Raw genomic sequence first — 20,641 nt, forward strand, 5'->3', positions numbered from 1 at the left:
ACACACACACACACACACACACACACATATATATATATACACACACATATATATATATATATATATGTATGTATGTATGTATGTATGTATGTATGTATGTTTACGTTCTAGTTTTAATCTAAGTATGTATATTTTTTTTTAAAATTTTGGTTGTAATTATAGTGCTTGTGGTACACAATATAAAATAGGACAACTTAAAAATTATTTGATACAAAATAACTTCATACATTTAAGTAAAACACAATTTATCAACACTTGATATTGAACCACTGCAATGTGTATTTTCAATTACAGAAATTAATGTATCAAATATATTATTTTATCTTTCTTTTTATATGTGATACTTTAACATAAATTACAGTTAACATCGTTGTTTACAATCATGATAAATCAGATACATTATTATTAAAAAGATTTTAAAAAACATACATTATATAAACATCGTACAAGATTTACAAAATTTATAATTTAACAGTATGGTTATATCATAATCAAGCATAAATATACTCAAAGTTGACACTTCAATATATTAATTTGAATTTATTTTTCTAAAAAGTAATGTATCAAGTTATAACCATTAATGTATCATGACTTATATATTCATGTACAAATTCAAAAAAACAAAAGATACTTATTAAAACACACACACAAAAAAAAAATCGCATGTAGCGGAGATGCGTATCTGTAATGTTGTTGCTCTGAAAAATAGCAATTGTGTGTATAAAATATTCGTCTAGTTGGAGTTCCCCACAATTATATATTTCTGCTTAAAATTAACAATGTATCTTTCAGATTCATACAAAAATGATAAATTCAGACGATGCAACAACCTGCAAACATTAAATAAGTCAATGATACATTAAATGAAATATCATTTTTTGATATTTTCGAGTCAGATTAAAGTGTTTGAACTCTTCAAACAATGACAAACATGAATAGATAGAAAAACTTGCTTGAGTTCTGATTGAGGCAGATTGAACATGGAAAATAACTTGGTGACATCTCCACCACGGGTAAGACACCCATCTCCACCTTTACCAAATTAACAATTTTAGGATTCAAAATTTTTTTTTTTTTTTTGCTCTTATTTGAACAAAGACATAAAAAAAATTACCAGAATCAACAAAGTTGAACCATTATTGATAAATCTTCTCGTGTTGTTTTGAACAACGACTAATGGGGATTGATAGATCGCCGGATGTAGCATCAATAATGAATTTGAGATTCAATTCAAGTGTAATGACTGATTTAAAATTCACAAAATAAATCGTTTGTCCAACAACTATTCCATCACTATGACATTGTTCATAACTTAGGTTGCTCACCCGAATTCTTAAATATCTCAACAAAAGTCGATATATTCATCATGTATTTTGAATTGTTATGATTTGGAATAGCTGGAGGAGAAAAAAATTGACTTTTGAATTCTCTTAATTTGTTACGGATTTGAATTGATTGTTATCAATTTCTTTTGCATGATTCATGGAATTGATACATTTATGTTCCTTTTTAAGCGCACTGTATTCAAATTTATGTATTTGAATATATGTGTCCAGATGCTACAATTTTTTAAGAATTTTTGTAAAATAGAAAAGAATAGGAGTAAAATTTAATTTAGATGTTACACTATGTGATTTATGTAAGTTATACATAAAATAATGATGATTGACTGCACTTGTTTTTTCGAATAACACCTCTCCAAGTGGTTATAAATCATATTTTCGTTTCAACTAATTTTGTTTTTGTTTTTTTCTTTTAATCTTTCAAAATTTTCAAGCATGTTACATTAAAAGTTCCTTAAATAATTAGCCTTGTATAATTAAATCAAACGCGTGTATTAAAATTTTAAAACTAGTAGTACTATATATTTTGAACCTATAATTTTTAAAATTTTATGGTTCATATTAAGAACCTAAAAGTCAAATCGATCAAATTTATACTTAGAATATATTTTTCATAATTGTGCACCCATCTAGCCGAAATCCTAGATACGCCTCTGCTGGTGGGATTTCCATAACCACTTCCCTCTTGCAATGTGGTCTCTTGTTTTGTTTGGAGACCTAAAGAGGAAGTGATTGTACCCTCAAATCATATTGTGCTTTCAGTGCTTGCTTACCCACCATCAAATCTCTGATAGGGAGGCATCTGGAATTTCCTTCGGGAGGCATTCGACCATGCTTTTTGCTAGTAGTTCGTTTTGATTTCTTATTGTCAAATTTGAAATAACAAGCCAGTAACCTTTTTTGTTGAACAATTGCAACATTTATTTCTCTTGTAGACCATTTATTTTTCTTGACAGTGTCTGAATAATACTGTTTTTGGATACCTGTTACTTTTGAGCCATCTCCCTACTGTTTTTGGGATTTGACTGCATGATATGATTTGAGAATAATAATATTGATTCCACAATTACCTACCACTTACTTACACCCATCTGTATATGGTCTTCATGCTACGCAGACAACTTCTGTTAATGTTTTCCGCAGGAGTTCTGGCTTCCTGAGACGAGAATCTGCTCATTCGTCAATTTAAATTCGTCAATTCAGAAAGCCAAAGCAAACATCAACTTTAGAAAGAAAAAGAGGTGTGTGTCTTTGCAATCAAAGCTAACTTCCGAATAAAATGAACAAGAGCTACTTCAACTAAAAACTTCAGGTCAATTCAGGCTAATTTCCTATATAAAAACTGGTTCAACACCAATGACAAAAATATAGACCAATGAACAAATTATGGGATATGGTACTGAACAAATCGTTTTCTTGCAGACATCATACACAAATGGCATATAGGTAAAACATGGTCTGAATAAATGTATCATACCCAATGGTGACTAATCACGACAGATGTGAGTATAGATTTTATATGTACTACAAGAGATGACATACCCAATGATGATATTATGCAAAATCAAACAGAGGCTTCTTTGCAGTGGGATTCATGCTTCGCTTCTGAATTTCAATATCAAACAGAGCTCTTTGCCTGTTCCTTGCACTTCCAATGTAATCTTGGAGAGGGGGAAGCGAGCCACCACTACCTTCATGTTTAGGAGCTTGACCACGAATGATCTGTAACATCCAGACAGAGAGAGAGTAAAAAGGGGGTGTCAATATCCTGTCAAGAGAAGAAGCAGAACAAATCTAGTTTAAATATATAAGTCACACCTTTGATGCCCAATGTCGTTCCGCTTGCTGACATACATCCCTCATGTCCCGCCCAGACAATCTGTAGTTAGTAACGCAAGAGTGGTCAGCATAACTCTCACATGTTAACGAGTATTCTCTGTCCCCATTTATGTAACAATATTTGACTAGGCACATATTTATTTATTTTTTTTAAAAAAAAGAGACTTGTAAAACTCATTGTCTAAAGCAAGCCATAGACATTTATGTGGGCATAAATCATCTCATTTAAGTTTAAGATAGAAAGTTTAAAACTAAATTGTTTCTAAATAAGGAAGTAAGACATTCTTTTGTGCAGACAAAAAGTAGAAGTATGACACAAATTGTGGACAGAGAAGTACTATCTATTACATGGATACCAAGTGAGAAAATAGAAGTAACAAATAATAGGGAAAATATTATCTAATAAAAACATCTAAAACTGGAAACCCACAATAGCTCTCAATCACATCCCCCAACTCATCTGCTGAAGTTGAGGATACCAAAAATTAAGCACTTTAATTTGTTTAAGAGTCAGTTTAACAATAAATGCTAACCCTTCCGTGGCTCTTGCAAATTCAGATAATTCAGAGTCTGTCAAATGCTTTGCATACTGTGCGGCTATTTCCTGACGAGTCTGTTGATCAGGTAGGGGGAATGTAATCATGGAATCAAATCGGCTGGAATCAACAGGAAAATGATGAATCAGGGAGAGCCAAAGTTTCAGAAGGTATCATTTGGACATCTAAAACCTCATTTACCTAATTAAAGCAGGATCAAGGTCTTGCTTTCTATTAGTAGCAGCCACTACCACTACTTTCTTCTCCTGCTCAAATCCATCAATCTGCACCAAGTAAATTTTTAATAAGCCACCATATGAATACTGCTAATGTCATCACTCATCATATATATAAATAGTAGAAGTAGATACACTTTCTAAATGAATATAAAACCAAAATAAGCATAATTTTTTCAAGCCAAATCCTCCAAGAAAACCTCTGAGAAGTTATTGCTTGCTTCCTGCGTGTGGAAGGGTTAATCTTGCCTTTTATCTTTCCCAACGAGTCTTTAACAATACAGGGAGAATTAGAGTCAAATATATACCATAATAAAGCTAGGAGATGCAATTGTTTCCACAGAGCGGCTCGAGTAACAACCCCGATGTATTATACAATACTGTACTCAAAATTCTCTTGAGGAAATTACGATATACTAAAAGATTCCCAAAGGGTACTAGACTATGTCTGAACATTGTTTCACATTCACATATATTAATGCTAGTGATTAAACAATTTAGGATTTCCAACAGTACCTGTCGTAATAGCACTGATAAAAGTCTGCGTGTTGCTTCATGTGTTTCGCCATCACGAGCAGTAGCAAAAGAATCAACCTGCCATATGTGTGGTTCAAAACAGTGATACAAGGATAGCATCAAAGGATGTGGCCTAGTGGATAATGAAATGGGTTGAGAGCCATGAGGACTCAGGTCTAAATCCCAGCAAAGATAAAACACTAGGTGATTTCTTCCCATCTGTAGCATTGGTGGACAAAGTTATCTAACACTTGTTGCTAGTGGGAGGTGGCAGGTATCCCATGGAATTAGTCAAGGTGCAGGAGAGTTGGCCCGGATACCACAGTCATCAAAAAGAAAGTGATACAAGGATGGTGGATTTGTTGAAAGACAATTTTGATAGGTATAGAGAACTGAAAAAGAAGAATTATGTCACTGCAGTCATCAAGGATTACCTCATCAAGGAAAACTATAGCACCATCTGGGATATCATTGGCAAGTGAGAACACCTTCCCTAACAAACGTTCACTTTCACCATAATACTTTGACATAATAATTTCCAAAGGCACATATAACAATGGGACACCCTGCAATAGCAGTAGATAAGCTCATCAACCAATCATAATATTGCAAAATACGTCAAAACTACTGCTGCTGCACAGGGCAAAGTGGAAAATAATACTTCGAATAGACTAACGTAAAAATTCCTAAACACCGATGAACCTTGCCAAAACGCCACATTGTCTGTACGGTTACAAGATTTCCTGCTTTTTGGAATGGGTGGGTGAATATCTTAATTGAAGCACATAAAGGACATCAGACCAGGTAAGGGACATTCACACCACTGAAGTTTCATTTAGATATGCACCGTCATATTCAAGATTCAGGGATGCAAGTGAACTCAAAACTTTTCCTGAATGTAATAAAGATTGGACCTTATCAAGTAGACATAAAATAATACAAGTACTAACTTCCTACAAACTGGCATGCTTCCGTGACCCCACTAAGGTCTCAACCAATTTCCCTACAATCTCTGTCTATATCCAAGCTCTTACATTCATCCTGGTTGCACTCTACAAATACCTGCAAGCTCCAGTAAAATCGATTATGAATCCTTTAATTACTTAGATATTCACTCTGTACAGATGGTCAAACACTTGCATTTTAAAGTGAAATGTATATGGAGTAAAATATGACCTCCTTTGATGCAGATGAGCTTTTATAAAAACTTTTTGGGATAAATGGATGGAGATGATATTTGTGGTGCACAGTAGAGCAAAGTTTGATAGGATGCAAAAGATTGGACTTGGGTTTCAGGAAAGTGATATCTGCAGCACTAGTTTATCTCCAGTCATAGAACCGAGCTTCTTTTTGCTTTATTAATTGAAATTTATTCAATGACCTGATGCATAAGCTTGCATTTTCTTTCCACAAACTGGATCCATGCTTATTCTATATACTTCTTTTTCGATGAGCAATCCATGCTTATTCTGATACTTATTTACAATATCTGTATTATGTGCTTGGTTCACTTCATAAGATAGGTTTATTGTAGCAGACAAACGATTTCAGATCAGGACATAAAATCAGTAATTTCTTGTGAATTAAGGGTTCTTAGTTATAACATCTTCAGAAAGAAAATAGTGATCGAAGACCAATATGCATAATATAATTATAGAGTCATTGTGCTCTTTATGATTAGCCTGCATATAAAGGATGACCAAAAACAATAGGACAAACCAACAAAATGTTGGGATGAATCATGAAAGCTATAAAAGAGAGAACTGGCATACCGCTTGATTAGCTATAACACGTGCACAAGATGTCTTTCCAGTTCCTGAAAAAAGTACATAGCTCAACAAGCATTATTAACTCCTCTGCAGAGGTGGATAGTACAGGAACAAAACCACCCTCCGAATCTCCTAAATGAAATAAAATATTCATTTCTTTTTTTTGCATAAGGGCCCAAGCAAATCAGAAATAAATAGTCAAGAGACAGGACATGAGGCCATGCAACAATTTTAGTCCTGAAGGTAGCACACATTATGTATCTCTTCTAGCTACAAGTACTAGACAATATTAACAACTTCAGTACTCCCTCAAGAAAAGCATTTAATTTGAAATAAACATATAATATGCACTGAATCTGTCTTTTTTGCTTGAAATTAGTAAATCTAGATAGTTTACTCCAAACCTTACTCCTGTTTACCCCTACCCTTCACCGTACCCACACCAATTCCATACCACCCACTTTCATCACCTCTTGCATTTGCATTATTTTGTTTACTTTTTTTTGAGAAAGGTAACATTTGCTTCTATATATCCACAGGTATACTACATCAAAGTGTAGTTCCCCTCCAAAAATTTATACTTACATCAGCCCTAATATCTTCTAGTTACAGCCAGTAAATAACATTGAATACATCTTCAGAATTTTCTATTACTACTTGCTTACACCAAAAATAATAGACCTAGGCAGTTTATCTTTATCTTCTGAATATTGTTGTTCTTTCCTTCAAAACATCTTTGATTCCTTTCATTCCAAATTGTCCACTAGATGCATGCTGGGACAATCCTCCATCTCTCCTCCTCTTTTCCTGCATTTCCATCACTGTTCCAGCATTTTAGAACTTGTGTGATTCTCCCTGGTTTTGTCCACTTGATCTTCCTTTTGTGAATGAACATCTACCATAATTGATCTGTCCATTTGCAGTGTAAAAAGAGATGGTTGACTGTCTCCGCCTGTTCTTCGCATAAATAACATCTAGAGCAAAGGTTGTGTTTCCTCTTGTTCAAGTTTTCATGTGTTAAGACTTCCTCGTTTGCCAAAAGCCATGTAAAAGAATTCACCTTGTATGGGATTTTGTTCTCCAGATCATCCTCCAAGGCCATCCTGCTTGTTGCTCTTCAATGGGTCTTAATTCTCGATATGCAGATCTTACAGTGAACTCTCCCTTCCTTTCTCCTTCCCATATCAGTCTATCTTGCTCTTCTGTTAGATTAGTATCTTTGACCAGTAGCCATAAGTTCCTGATTGATCTCCACACACTACAATCATAAGGGCTGGTCACCCCTTCTGTCATCCACTTGTCTTCCATGCCATATTTTGTTGTTACTACTTCCTTCCATAGAGATGCTTCTGGTGAGGCAAATTTTCACAACCATTTCATCATCAAGCTCTTATTCTGCATACTCAGATCTATGATGTTGAGTCCACCCCCTCTCTTGCTAACTAGCAACTCCTCCCATTTGACCAAATGATACTTCTTCTTATCTTCACTGCCTTTCCATAGAAAGTTCCTCCTAATTGCATCTAACCTCTTGGTTACTTTGGCTGGTATAGGGAAATATAGACATCATGTATGATGGCAAGGCATCCAGGACACTGTTGACTAGAGTTAGTCTGCCACCTAAGGATAGATATTGACACTTCCCATTCACGAGCTTCCTTTCGCACTTTTCAATTACACCACTCCATGTTCCACTTGATTTGCTCTTAGACCCCCAAAGGCATTCCCAAGTAGGTTGTTGGTAGTTCACCTACTTTTCCTCCAAGCTTGTAAGCTAAGTCCTCAATATTTGGTACTGTGTTTACAGGATAAATGGAACTCTTGTTCCAGTTTATGTGCAAACCTGACACAGCCTCAAAAATATTTAAAATGACTCTCAAAATTAGCATGTGCTTCCTTACAGCTCCACAGAATACTAAAGTGTCATCTGCATACTGTAGGTGAGTGATCTCTAGATTGTTTCTCGAATTCTCCCCCACTTGGAAACTCTGATCCAACCATTTGCTCTTGCAGTCTGGAATAGGTTGCTCAACCCTTCCTTAGCCAAGATAAAAAGAAAAGGAGATAAAAGGTCCCCTTGTCTCAAACCCCTGGTTGATGGGAAAAAACCACATGGGTTTCTATTGATCAGAATAGAGAATTTCACTGAGCTTATGCAATGTCTGATCCACTTTAACCATCTTTGACCAAAACCCATCCCCTGCATCATCTTCATCAAAAAGTTCCAAATTCAGGGGATCATATGCCTTTTGGATATCCAGCTGGCATAGGATTCCGGGTTGTTTGTCCTTTTTCCTGGAATCAACACATTCATTGGCTATCAACACTACATCCATGATCTGCCTGCTCTTGATAAAGGCCATTTGTTGCTTGTTCACAAGCTTATACATCACCTTCTTTAGTCTTTCATCTAAAAGTTTTGCAATTATCTTGTAAACTCCCCCCACTCAACTTATTGGTCTGAAGTCATTAAGTTCTTCTGCCCCTATCTTCTTAGGTATCAAAGTCACAAAAGTAGCATTTATACTTCTTTTTTTTTTTTTTTGAAACTGGTAACTTAGCATTTATACTCTTCCCAAACACTCCTTCACATAGAAGTTTTGAACTGCTGCAACCAATTCCTTTTTGATGATATCCCAACACTGTCTAAAAAAAGTCATTGAAAAGCCATCCGGTCCAGGGGCTTTATCCCCCGCACATGCTTTGATGCATTCTATAATTCTTGAGCTTCAAAAGGGGCCATCAGTTGTTTGTTGTCATTTTCATCAATCATAGGACACTCCCTCATTTCCAATTCTGGCCTCCAATCCTCAGTTTCAGAGTATAGATTCTCATAGTACTCAGTGATCTCTCTTTGAATTTCAGCAGGTTCAGTTAGTAACTCTTCCATGACTTTGATTTTATCAATAGTGTTGACTTTTCTGTGTGAATTTGCTACCTTGTGGAAGAAATTGGTGTTCTTGTCCCCTGTCTGAGCCAAACTGCCCTAGATCTCTGTCTCCATGCTGTTTCTTCATTTTTGACTATTTCTTCCAACTCAGTAGTAAAGCTAATATGGAAACTATCTCCCCTTCCTCCAAAATTCTTTGATCCTGTATCATTTCAATTTCTGCCAATTGATTGAGTACAAGTTGCTTTCGTTGTTTCAGATTTTCCCCTGACTGGTCTTACTCCACTCTTTCAACTTTTCTTTCAATGCCCTCAGCTTTGCTACCGGTACAAAATCTGGTTCTCCTTGGAAATGAAAAGACCCCAACCATCCCTTTACTCTGTCATTGAAACCTTCTGTAGTCAGCCACCAATTTTCAAACTTGAAATATGATTTGGTTGACCCCCATTCTCCACATTGCAGCATCAATGCGGAATGATCAGAGACAATTCTCTGCAGAGTAGACAGCTTGATATTCCTGAATTTTGTATCCCAATCTTCAGAGATCATGAACTTGTCTAGTCTTGTCTAGTCTTGCTGCTGTGGAATGTCTTTCACCTTTCATCCATGTGAACTCTCCCCCTACTAAGTCCAAGTCCATTAATTCCATGTCTTCAAAGAACTCTAAAAATCTGTCATTGACCTGCTGATTCTACTGCAGTTGAACTTCTCAGAGGGATATCTCACTGTATTCAAATCCCCGCATAAGACCCAAGGACCTGTAAATAGACCTCTAGCTGCCCCCACTTCCCACCAAGTTTCTTCCCTTTCAACTTTGGGGCGTAAACTCCTGTTAGGTTCCATTTAAAATCCTGGTTTTTGCCCATCTACTACCCCAAATTTCTTTAACTATGTTTGCAATCTCCCCCTCCAGTTTTGTTTCTTGAAAACACACAACATCTGCTTTCCAGATACTTAACATATTCCTGATCATACACCTTTTCTTCCCAAAATGCAGTCCCCTCACGTTCCAGGAAACAATGTTTAAATTCATTGATTCATGATGGACAAATATACCCCTTTACTTCTAGAGCCATTTCTGTGAAACTTAGAATCTAGTTGCAGGTTCTTTAGTTCCAATTGCCCTTTCTTCTTGTATGTAGGTTGTTCACTCTGTTTCCCCTTACTTTCTCGCTTATTACAGTCAATTTTCATCAATAATTCCTTCGCCCTCTCCTCACATCCTTTGAAATTAACCCCAAATTCCGAGCTCAATTTGATTATATCTTGTTGTATCCATTATGTTGTATCTAATTTTTATTTTCTATTTACTTATCAATTGAATCTATCATTTTTCGATCGAGTAGTGAAGACCAAAATTACAGAAAGAAAAAATCACTACACAGAATTATATAACACAATCAAGCCTAATCCCATTGAGAAGCAAGACAACGCTCCACTACCTACTAACCTTCTACCCTAATCCACAACCTCCATACCCCTATCTAAGGTCATGTCTTCGGTAAGCTGAAGTTGTGTAATGCTTTGTCTAATCATCTCCCCGATACTTCTTTGGCCTACCTCTACCTCTCTTCGTAATTCGTACCCACTATATCCCACTTCTTCACTAGGACATCTGTGTATCTCCTTTTCATATGCCAAACCATCTCAACCTTGTTTCCCTCATCTTGTCCACCACGAAAGTCATTCCCACCTTGTCCTGAATTATCTCTCCTTGTATGCTCACACATACATCTCAGCATCCTCATTTTCATAACTTGCATCTTTTGAACATGAGTCTCTAGAGGCAAGCCTCCATTTCATCCACCATGCACCACTACAGTGTGTGACATCATCGTCAATCTCTCCATTTTCTTGAATGAAAAATCCAAGATACTAAAAATTCTCTCTTTGGGTTAGCTAGTGTATCCCTTACTTCCACGCATGCCTCAAGTATTGCATAACTGAACTTGCACTCCAAATATTATGTTTTAGTCCTTTTCAACCTGAACCAATTAAACTCCATAATTTGTCTCCGCTCCTCCAACCTAACATTAACTTTGTCGCAAGTCTCATCAATTAGCACTATGTCATCTACAGATAATATACACCATGACACCTCACCTAAATATGCCACGTCAACTCATCTATCACAAAGGCAAATAAAACGGGCTAAGCGTTGATCCCTAATGCAACTCCATCTCAATTGGGAGGTGCTCTAAGTCCCATCCTATTGTCCTTACCCAACTTTTGGCACCATCTTACATCTCCTTCATCTCCCTAATATAAGCCACCGATAGACCTCTAGCCTTCACCTATCCCTAAAGGACTTCACTAGGGACTTTGTTGTATGCTTTCTAAGGTTAATGAACACCATATGTAAGTTTCTCTTCCTTCGTATGTAAGTCCCTCTTCCTTTCTCTATATTTCACCACCATTCTCCTTCCAAGATGAATGACTTCTCTTGTTGATCGCCTCGACATAAATTTGAGTTGGTTCTCAGAAATGGATATACCCCTTCCGTCTCTGTTGTGGATGAGTTGAAAGCCATTAAATTAAGTATTTAATTATATTTTAATAGTTTTATTTATTATTCTAGAATAGGATTTATGTTTCATAGTTTCATAAGGATTAGATAAAGTTATAGTTATTATTTTGGAACAGAATTTAGGTTAATTAGATTTCCTATTGATGTATAAGACTCCTATTTAAAGGGGTTTTAGGAATAAATCATTAAGCCATATTTCAAAAAAAAAAAAAGCAACAGATCAAAGTTCTCCTTTCCATTGAACTATAAGGTTTCAGTTTCCTTTCGAAGAACTGAAGTTATAAATAAAAATAGATCGATCTAGGATTTTGAACAAAGGCAAGGGAAAGTCGAAGTCAATTGATTTAGATTTTCCTGTGAATTGATTCTCTAGGAATCCTAATAGTCTTTCTCCTAAACTTTCAAAGTGTCGTTGCAGTTTGATAACCCTGTAATTATTGTTGTTTTGGATATCACCTTTGTTCTTGTACAACGGAATCATTGTACTCCACCTCCATTCTTTGAGCATTTTTGTCGTCTTACAAAAACATTAAACAACCTAAACAACCAAGCGACTCCACACTTTTCCTCTCTATGCTCTTCCAAAACTCCATCGGAATCTCATTTGGTCTGGTCGCTCTTCCCCTACTCATCTTACGAATAGCACCCTTAACTTCCTCAATCTTAATACACCTACAGTAGCGAAAATCCCAACGTCTTTACGAAGTGCTCCAAATCACCTAGCACAATGGTTTTGTCCCTTCTTCGTTCAACGGTTTATGGAAGTATGCACCATATTCAACTAATGTGTGTCTCTTCAAGCAACACTTTGCCTTCTTCGTCTTTGATGCACGCCACTAGATCCAGCCTCCGGGACTCGACCCCCTCTCTCTCTCGCCTTAACGAGCATGTACAACTTCTTATCTTTCCCTTTGTCCCTGTTCAACGTACTAACATCCGAAAGCTTGCCATTTTTGTCGTCGTAAACGCTAACTTTGCCTCCTTCATCACCTTATACACTTCCTCCTCGTCTTTCTCTCCAACAACTTAGTATAACCATCCTTCTTTGCTTCAATTTTAAATAATAGACAAAGCAGACTAGAAAAGAAAGTTTTTAGAAGGCTCAATAGATCTATCTATCTTTCTATCCTCCTGTATGCATCAATAGGCTACATAGTTAGATTTCAAGAAATTTAATAACGAGGATAAAAACATCGGAACTCAAATATGGCATCCCAAGTAAATTGAATTAAAACAGAGAAAATTAAACAACACTAGTACACAAAGATACGGTTAGCATGATCAAAAGCATCAAGTAAATATAACGAACAAGTAAAATTTGAGCATCATAATTACAACAGGTAGATTACATAAATACAAATATATATACAAGAGCATCGGCACAATATATGACTTTGAATGAGTGATTCCACACTGAATAGAAATAAGCCTTCAACATTCAGGCATAGGGGGGTCAAACCTGGTGGACCTTCAAATAAGACTGCCCGGGGCCGGTTCGTCTCAAATTTACGTCGAGTCCCACGAGCAATATCATCATATACTTCAGGACTTTGCAAAGCTAGCAGTATTGTATCTTCGATTTCCCTAGACATTAGAAAATCAAAGACAATGATCACTTCAAGACAGTGAAGATATACCATTCACCAGTAAACTTGTACGTATAAAGTATATACTATTATTTTTTAAAATTTTAAGTTTCCCATCCGATGTCCGTTACCCATATTGGAGCCCGACAAAATCTGAATTCCCGCCGGAAAGTCCCACATTGGGGGCAAAGCACTCCCTAACAAGGACAACTCTGTATCCGAGAGGACTCAAACTTGAGACCTCTTGGTTAAGAATGAAGGAGTATTTACCACTCCACCACAACCCTTGTTCGTGTGTATACTATTGTTGAAGTCAATGTCAATTGGACTCTTGCATGATTTCAGATATACTATAATGAAACAACTACACTCAAGTTACTACAAATTTTTCATTAATTGGTCATCCAATCAATCCTAACAAACAATGGATGTGCAGTACCATAAATGGTTTCAGGGTGAAGTAAATGATCTAGGCAACAATATCTAGATTGATACAGCCTCAAACATGATAGAGAAACAATTCCTGCTCTAGATTTAGGAACACATATTTCAAAATTAATTACAACTTAAAGAAAGAAAAAGTAAGCTTGATAATCACGTTATTAGTATTTTGATATAACGAACTTGGGATCATCACCAATGGTCTACATGAAAATCCATCTAATGTTTGGCTATTACTTGAGTTGAAGATTGTGCAAGCATTCTAGCCTCATCATTTAAGATGTTCTATCCCATGAGTTTTAATTCCTATTCGTTATTTTGGATCATGTTGCTACTCATCAAAAAAACGGGTTATGGCAAGGTCTTAAGGCAGGGGAAATTAAGTAGCCGTACGGACAACTTCTGGGAATTTTGTGGAAAAGTATGTAGGAGAAACGTTTGTGCAAAGAGAAAATGTTTTGGATAGTCATAGTTTAATTGAATATTTTTATTGATTGTGGGTGGAAGAAGACCTTTTCTAGAAAAAACACCGTGAAACCACTTCATCAGAAAGACTGTTTTGAAGAACTTCTAGAAGAAAAATTACAAAGATCATAAAGAGTTCCATGGACAACTGCCACCTAAATGGTCTTTCCCTCATCAATCAAGGGAAATAACAATATTTCTCTTTTGGAACACATGGAAAAACCACAGGGAATTGAGTATGGAAAAGCATCAGAGCACTAAGGCCTAGCTTCTCCTAGAGTATTGGTTTTAAATTAGGAAACGGAAGAAGAATCTCCTTCTGGAAGACAACTGGCTAGGTCATTCCCCTCTCAAAGAATTCCCTTCATCTACAATCTCACAGATTGCCAACCTCATGTTAGGCTTTAGCACAAAGCTGGGAAAATAACCAGTTGAACATTAGGTTCAGGAGAAACATTACCAGTTTCAAAAAAAAAACATTAGGTTCAGGAGAACTCCAATGACCAGAAAATGTAGAGAATCTCAGATTTTTTCAGTTCACTTTCTTCATTTCAGGTTGTGTTATATGTGGCTGGTATTGAAATGTCTGACACAAGATAATTTACAAAGAAGGGGTATACAGTTGGTCAACAAATTTCATTTGTGTGGAGAAGAAGCTGAATCCAGTAATCAGTTGTCGTTGCATTGTCCTGTCACCTCTAAAATTTGGAAACTGTTTTCTTTTGTGCTTCAACAAAGAAGTTTGAACAAGAAGTTAAAAGGAGACTTTGGATACAATTCCTGCTTGCAGTTGGTGTTTTCTATGGTAAGAACAAAACATAATATGTTTTGAAGATGACAGACCTCTGTAATGAAAGTAAAATTTGAGTGCATTATGCTGGTATCTTTCTGCTGAAGATTTGAATGGGTAAATAAAGCTGAAACACTCCTACAGTTCATAAAATTGTTTGTATAAGCAGTCATTTTTTCCTCTCTTCTCTTAGTGTAATCTTTTGGGTGTAACATTTTGTTAGTGCTCTTTTTTTTACATCAATTCTTCCAACTTCTTCAGAAAACGAAATCCAACTTCTTCAGAAAACGAAACAAATTTTCCTCTTTTACTTACTTCCGTCTCACCCTTCATCTTTTCACCCCAACCAACCATAAAGCTATATAGCAAGACGCATCTCAATTGTCTACATAATACATATTATCTACCTTTCAGGAAAAGAAAGACTAATCCAAAATCCCATATTTTTCTCCAGTTCAAAATTAGGTTAATGGAGAACAAGATAATTGCTTTTTCTTGAAGCAGGGTTTGTAAAAAATGCACAGATGTGATGATTCAAAGCAGAGCCAGTTACCGTTTCTGTTGATTATATCCAGCAATATTTTCCCAGGCAATATTAGCATTTGGATTACCACTAGTGGACACATTAATGCCAAAGATTTTTACTCCCATAGACTCTAGAGTAGTAACTGTTTTATCTGCAGAAGGAACTCCTTTTGATCTTAAGTCCAATGATTTTTGTTGTCCTGCAAATTGTAGCACATATGCCAAAGCATCAAGCTCCTCATCAGTAAAGGTCACGGGCTTCATAAACTCAATTTCCTGCCCATAATTGCAGAAACTCTCATTATTTTCCAATATTTGGTGGGTTGTAGTTTGCAAGCCAAAGGAAGCACAGTAATCAAGTGATTCCAACAAAATGATGGTTCAAAAGTTACAGGAAATGTACAGCTTTGTCGGCGTTAATGAGTGGACGAAATATGACAATGCATAAATCTTCGTCAAGAGGATTTGTATCCCTTCTTCCAGCTTGCTCCCCTGCAGTTCCATTTTTCATTTGGGGGCGGCTAAGTGCCAGTTTCCAGGCAACCCCACTGCAATGGACAGAAAAAACTTTAAGGAGACTATGGACATCAATAACAGAAGCAAACAAGATAGGCTATGAACACATGTTAAATTTTCCAAATGACATGAACTATAATATTGGTGCAAAATGATCAGACATCGTCAAAGCAGTGCTCAACTAACCTGTCCCAAGCTCGTAACAACATATTTGATGCTGCACTAGGATCTTCAAGTTTTACTCCGAGTCGTGAAACAAGGGTTGCAATTAGTAGCGGAATTTCACATGTAGGAGGAATTTGGAACTTGATAGTGACCTGCTAGAATGAAAACCCAAACATATTCCTCAATCAATCTATTCCTCTCATAAAGTAAAGTTAGAGCTTTTAAAGAAAGTGCCAACAGCTCAAAGCAAACAAAACTTAAGCTTCTACCATCTAGAAGGAAAAGCAAGAGAATAACCTTTTGACCCTTTACGGCAACAGTAAAACGAGGGTAAGAACCATACTTCACTCCTTTGCTCTTGAGAAAGTTTTCCAATCTGAGTCTCTCCCTTTTTGCTGTTTCTTCAAGGGGATTGTAGCTTGGAATTGGAAGGGAATCAAAAGGCGGAACTTCCGCACCAGCCTATAGAAGAGCACGTTAAATCAGTACTGGTTCTCAAATTTTTATTATTTTGTCAACTTAGAACACCAAATATCTTATTAGTAACTAGCACATTTCCAGCATTAATTAAATCAGTACTGGTTTTCAAATTTTTATTATTTTGTCAACTTAGAACACCAAATATCTTATTAGTAACTAGCACATTTCCAGCATTAAAAAGGATTATCATGTGTACCTATGTAAGCTTACATGACATTTGAGAGGTATGCTTGATTAATAATAAATACAGAGTGACACGTCATGACAATATAAACACCTAAAAGGGCATCCCAGTGCACAAAGCATACAGCGTTAGCAGGGTCTGGTAAGTGCTGCACCCCAAGGACCTATCCTAATGCTTGCATTAGTGGCTGCTTCCACAGCTCAAACGCGTGAGCTATAGGTCACGTGGAGACAACTTTACCATAGCTCCAAGGCTCCCCTTCCCGGAAATATAAGCACCTATGGACAAAATTTAACATCAATAACACATGCTGACCTCATCAGAATCTGCATAAGCTACATTCAGGACTCCAACTCCAAGCAGTCCAGCTAAAATGGCAGGAAAAGTAGTTGAAGGTACTGATCTTGAAAAATATGTACGTTGTTTACACCCAAAAATTCCTGTAACACAAATTCTTTTTCAAAATCTGCAGATCTCGGTAGCACTTTAAAACAGACCGGAGATTTCCCCAAGCCTCACTATATTCCATTTCTTCCTGAATAAAGAGATTACAGTAAACTCTGACCACTCAACAAAGAAAGTAGAAAAGATTTGCAGTACAAATAATAATATGTAAATATTCCCAAGCAATGCTCTGCAGACCTAAGATGTAGGCCAAGTAGCTACTTACTATAATTATAACTACACCTCATTGCAAACTAGTTGAGTTCGGGGATATGAATTCTCCATGTCCATTCCATTCTAATTGGGTTCACTTCGTTGCAATACTCAATATATCTTTTAAGACAGATAGGGATTTTCTAAAACTAGAGATTTTCCAAATTTCACACTTATCCTTATACTAACTACACCTCTTGTAGTTATAGTGTTCTCCATTCTTGACACTTCACTTAAGGTCTATCATAATCTCCAGTATCTCACGGTCAGCATAGTACAAAATGATGCTAATGTAATTGCGAATTACAAGCTAAAATTCATCAGAAAGAAGGTACAAAACATATGATGAGCCCAACTCGAAGGTGGTTACCTCAGTTATGTCACATTCGTGAATTGCCACTGGACATGCTAGTCATATCTCATTATCCATAAGAGTTGTAGTATGACCATGCGAAATAGTTTTAAAGCATCTCTTTGCATCATTAGGTCCATAGGAATTTTTCTTATTTTCCTCCTTCCTTCAGATTCAATTTTGATCAACCTATTGAATTTCACACTTGCCCATGTAACCATCTTGGGTTCAAATGTGATGTTCTTACATCCATACTTACAACCACTAACGAATCATCTTTACATGTCCATGTTCTTTGCTTTTAGCATGAAGAACAATGAGAGGAAAGAGATAATCACTAGAATCATATTTGAAATGCCCCATCCCTAACAACCTTAGGTCTAGGGTTTAGGGTTTAGGATCAAAATTCAACAGGATTACAGCTATCACAATCTACCACACTCACAATTTACAGAGTCATAGCTTATCAAACTTAACTTCCAATAAGTAATCAGGCAGTTCTTATTATCAATAAATTTAAAAAAACAGAGGAACTGGGCAGTTAACAGTTAAGCCTATGTTGTAATTAAACAGAGTCCGTCCCAAATACATGGGTCACATGTGTACTCACCCAGATTCCGCAAAATTGTGGTAACGGATTAGCTAAAACTAATTCAAGCAGATTAATCCAAACTACAGCCTATATGTGAACAAAATGCGCAAGCAGAATTCAAAGAGCATACCATTGTGCGGAAGGTTAGTAGATTGATGAAGGGAAGGAGAAGCTAGGGTTCTGTAATGAGAGTGAAGAGCTCTTGCAAGGCGCCTTATTGATGCCATAATTGAAGTGCAATCTCCGTGGGAATGGAAGAGCTTTTACTTCTGGCGACTCTGTATATAATACAAGAAAATTCTCAGCGGTTCAGTCGGCCTCCTTTCCATTTTTCGTGGGGGTATTTTGTCCAAGTAAACAAAATATACATATATATTATTATGAAATTACCAAATTGCAAGATAAATGAGTAATAATTTTTTGACAAATAAATAAGTTGAATAAAATTTGAGAAGTTGAAAAAAAAAGAAGAGGAAATATTATTTTTCTCCTACTTGATGAATACATGAAAAAATTGGTAATTTAATTATCGCATGAGAAATGGACTTGAAGAAATAATGTTAATTGGTATAAAATAGATTTTAGTAACAATGTAGTAGGGTCGTTTGGTAGAGTGTACTAAAATTGTTTTTAAAATAGTGTAATTAGTAATGTTATATTAATTATGCTTACATTAGTTTAAATAAAAAAAATATTTTTATTCATTATTCGATTTGGTGTGTTAACACTTAACATATATTGTATAAAAAAATTATTACAAGAATATCCTATTCCTATGCAATTATGGTGACAAATGTAAAAGGAATTTCGAGGAGTAATTGTGTCTGTAAAAATGCTAATGCATGCATTAATCTCTTTGCATTATTAATATCTAGAAATTTTAGGATTGTTTGGTAGAGAGTGTATTAGAAAAACAATGTTGCATTAGTCTTGTGTATTACTAGTACCTTGTTTGGTACTTTTTTTCTACACTCTATAGGGGTCGTCTGGTACAAAGATTGGTAATGCATTGGATTAGTAATGTAAGAATTAGCAATGCAAGAATTAACAATACAAGAATTAGTTTTTATCACGTGTTGGGTTCACTGCTTCTGACCTAATCTTGTGTTTGGTTTAGAACAATACAAAAAACTTTTTTTCCCAATTTTATCCTTGAATTATTATGTTATCTATTTCATGCAATTACCATATTTATTACCATTTAAAACTTGAATACGAAGTGTTTAACGGGATCTATTTTGGTTTCAAATGTAATCTTCTTACCTAGTAACATTAGAATAAATTAAAACGAAAAAACTTGTAAGCTCATAAAAGACAACAAGAAATGCTAAAAATGACTACATGAAACAAGATTTTGGGATTTTGAATAATTGAACAAGCGTGCTAGAATATTGACTAAGAAAATCAAATAATTGATGAAAATTAAGTTTAGAAAAGAAAAATCTAGCATCAACATCTACATACCCGATCCATAAAGATGAAAATCTTGACAACTTTGTAATGAGATTCTAGCTTACGTCTAGACTAGATGCATCATACAATACAATAGTAAGGAAGGCTACCGATAAAATCATGAGAGAACCCATGACCCATCCTGTGTTTCTTGAAAATGTAAGGAAGGCCAAGAACTCCAGCTCCAACTACTGCTATAAAAACATAGCAAAAGTTTTGGACAAATTTCCAGAAGGCCAAATTTTTTAGTTAAAACTTGAAAACAAATGAAATTGTATCACTTTGATTCACGTCAAAGTGCAAGTTTTGTTCGAGAGGAATATTAACCAGCCCCAACTCCTCATTTAAGTTTAAAGTACAAGCTTGAGCAGAAGCTTTCATCATTATACATACTGATATCCTGATTTATGAATGATGCATGTAGGACTTTCATGACTTCAATAAAGATATAGAGTGATATGGAAACTAAATAATCACACAAAACAAGTGCAATGAGCAAAAGCAGAAGGTCAGACGAGTTCAGGCTCACTTGGATTAGCTTGACTTTGAAATGAAGTACAAAAAAGAGAAATAAGGAATAAAATACAACAAAAAAGAAAAAAGAATATACTTATCCTAAATTCATTCATTTCGCATTTCAGTGTATACTGAGAAAAGGAAAAGCGAGAATCATATACAACAATTGACAAAAGCAATCCAAATAAACACATTTACATGTATCGTTTGAGTTTATCACAAGTGACACCATATTCAAGTTTTTTCATAGATTCTAGTTACACA

At 35.7% G+C, this 20,641-nt stretch overlaps 1 protein-coding gene across 3 annotated transcripts; it reads right to left on the bottom strand.

The window, feature by feature from the left end:
• Positions 1 to 2,239: 2,239 nt before the first annotated feature.
• LOC107010252 (cell division control protein 48) lies at positions 2,240 to 18,755 on the bottom strand. Of its 3 annotated transcripts, none has more exons than XM_015209497.2 (15): positions 18,540 to 18,755; positions 17,124 to 17,248; positions 16,442 to 16,606; positions 16,166 to 16,296; positions 15,867 to 16,011; positions 15,492 to 15,739; positions 13,116 to 13,240; positions 6,243 to 6,286; positions 4,905 to 5,036; positions 4,471 to 4,548; positions 3,920 to 4,002; positions 3,716 to 3,838; positions 3,162 to 3,222; positions 2,886 to 3,065; positions 2,240 to 2,499 (listed from the first exon to the last, which is right to left on the bottom strand). In XM_015209497.2, the coding sequence occupies exons 1-14, from the start codon at positions 18,634 to 18,636 to the stop codon at positions 2,898 to 2,900; spliced, it is 1,725 nt and encodes a 574-aa protein (XP_015064983.1). In that variant the 5' UTR covers positions 18,637 to 18,755; the 3' UTR covers positions 2,240 to 2,499; positions 2,886 to 2,897. The 3 variants fall into 3 exon arrangements, with proteins under 3 accessions (XP_015064983.1, XP_015064981.1, XP_027770527.1); XM_015209495.2 differs by having other exon boundaries at positions 2,240 to 2,512; XM_027914726.1 differs by lacking the exon at positions 17,124 to 17,248 and having other exon boundaries at positions 2,240 to 2,512; positions 18,540 to 18,676.
• Positions 18,756 to 20,641: the final 1,886 nt, after the last annotated feature.

The sequence above is a fragment of the Solanum pennellii genome, chromosome 2 (assembly GCF_001406875.1).
Source record: "Solanum pennellii chromosome 2, SPENNV200".
NCBI lineage: Eukaryota > Viridiplantae > Streptophyta > Magnoliopsida > Solanales > Solanaceae > Solanum > Solanum pennellii.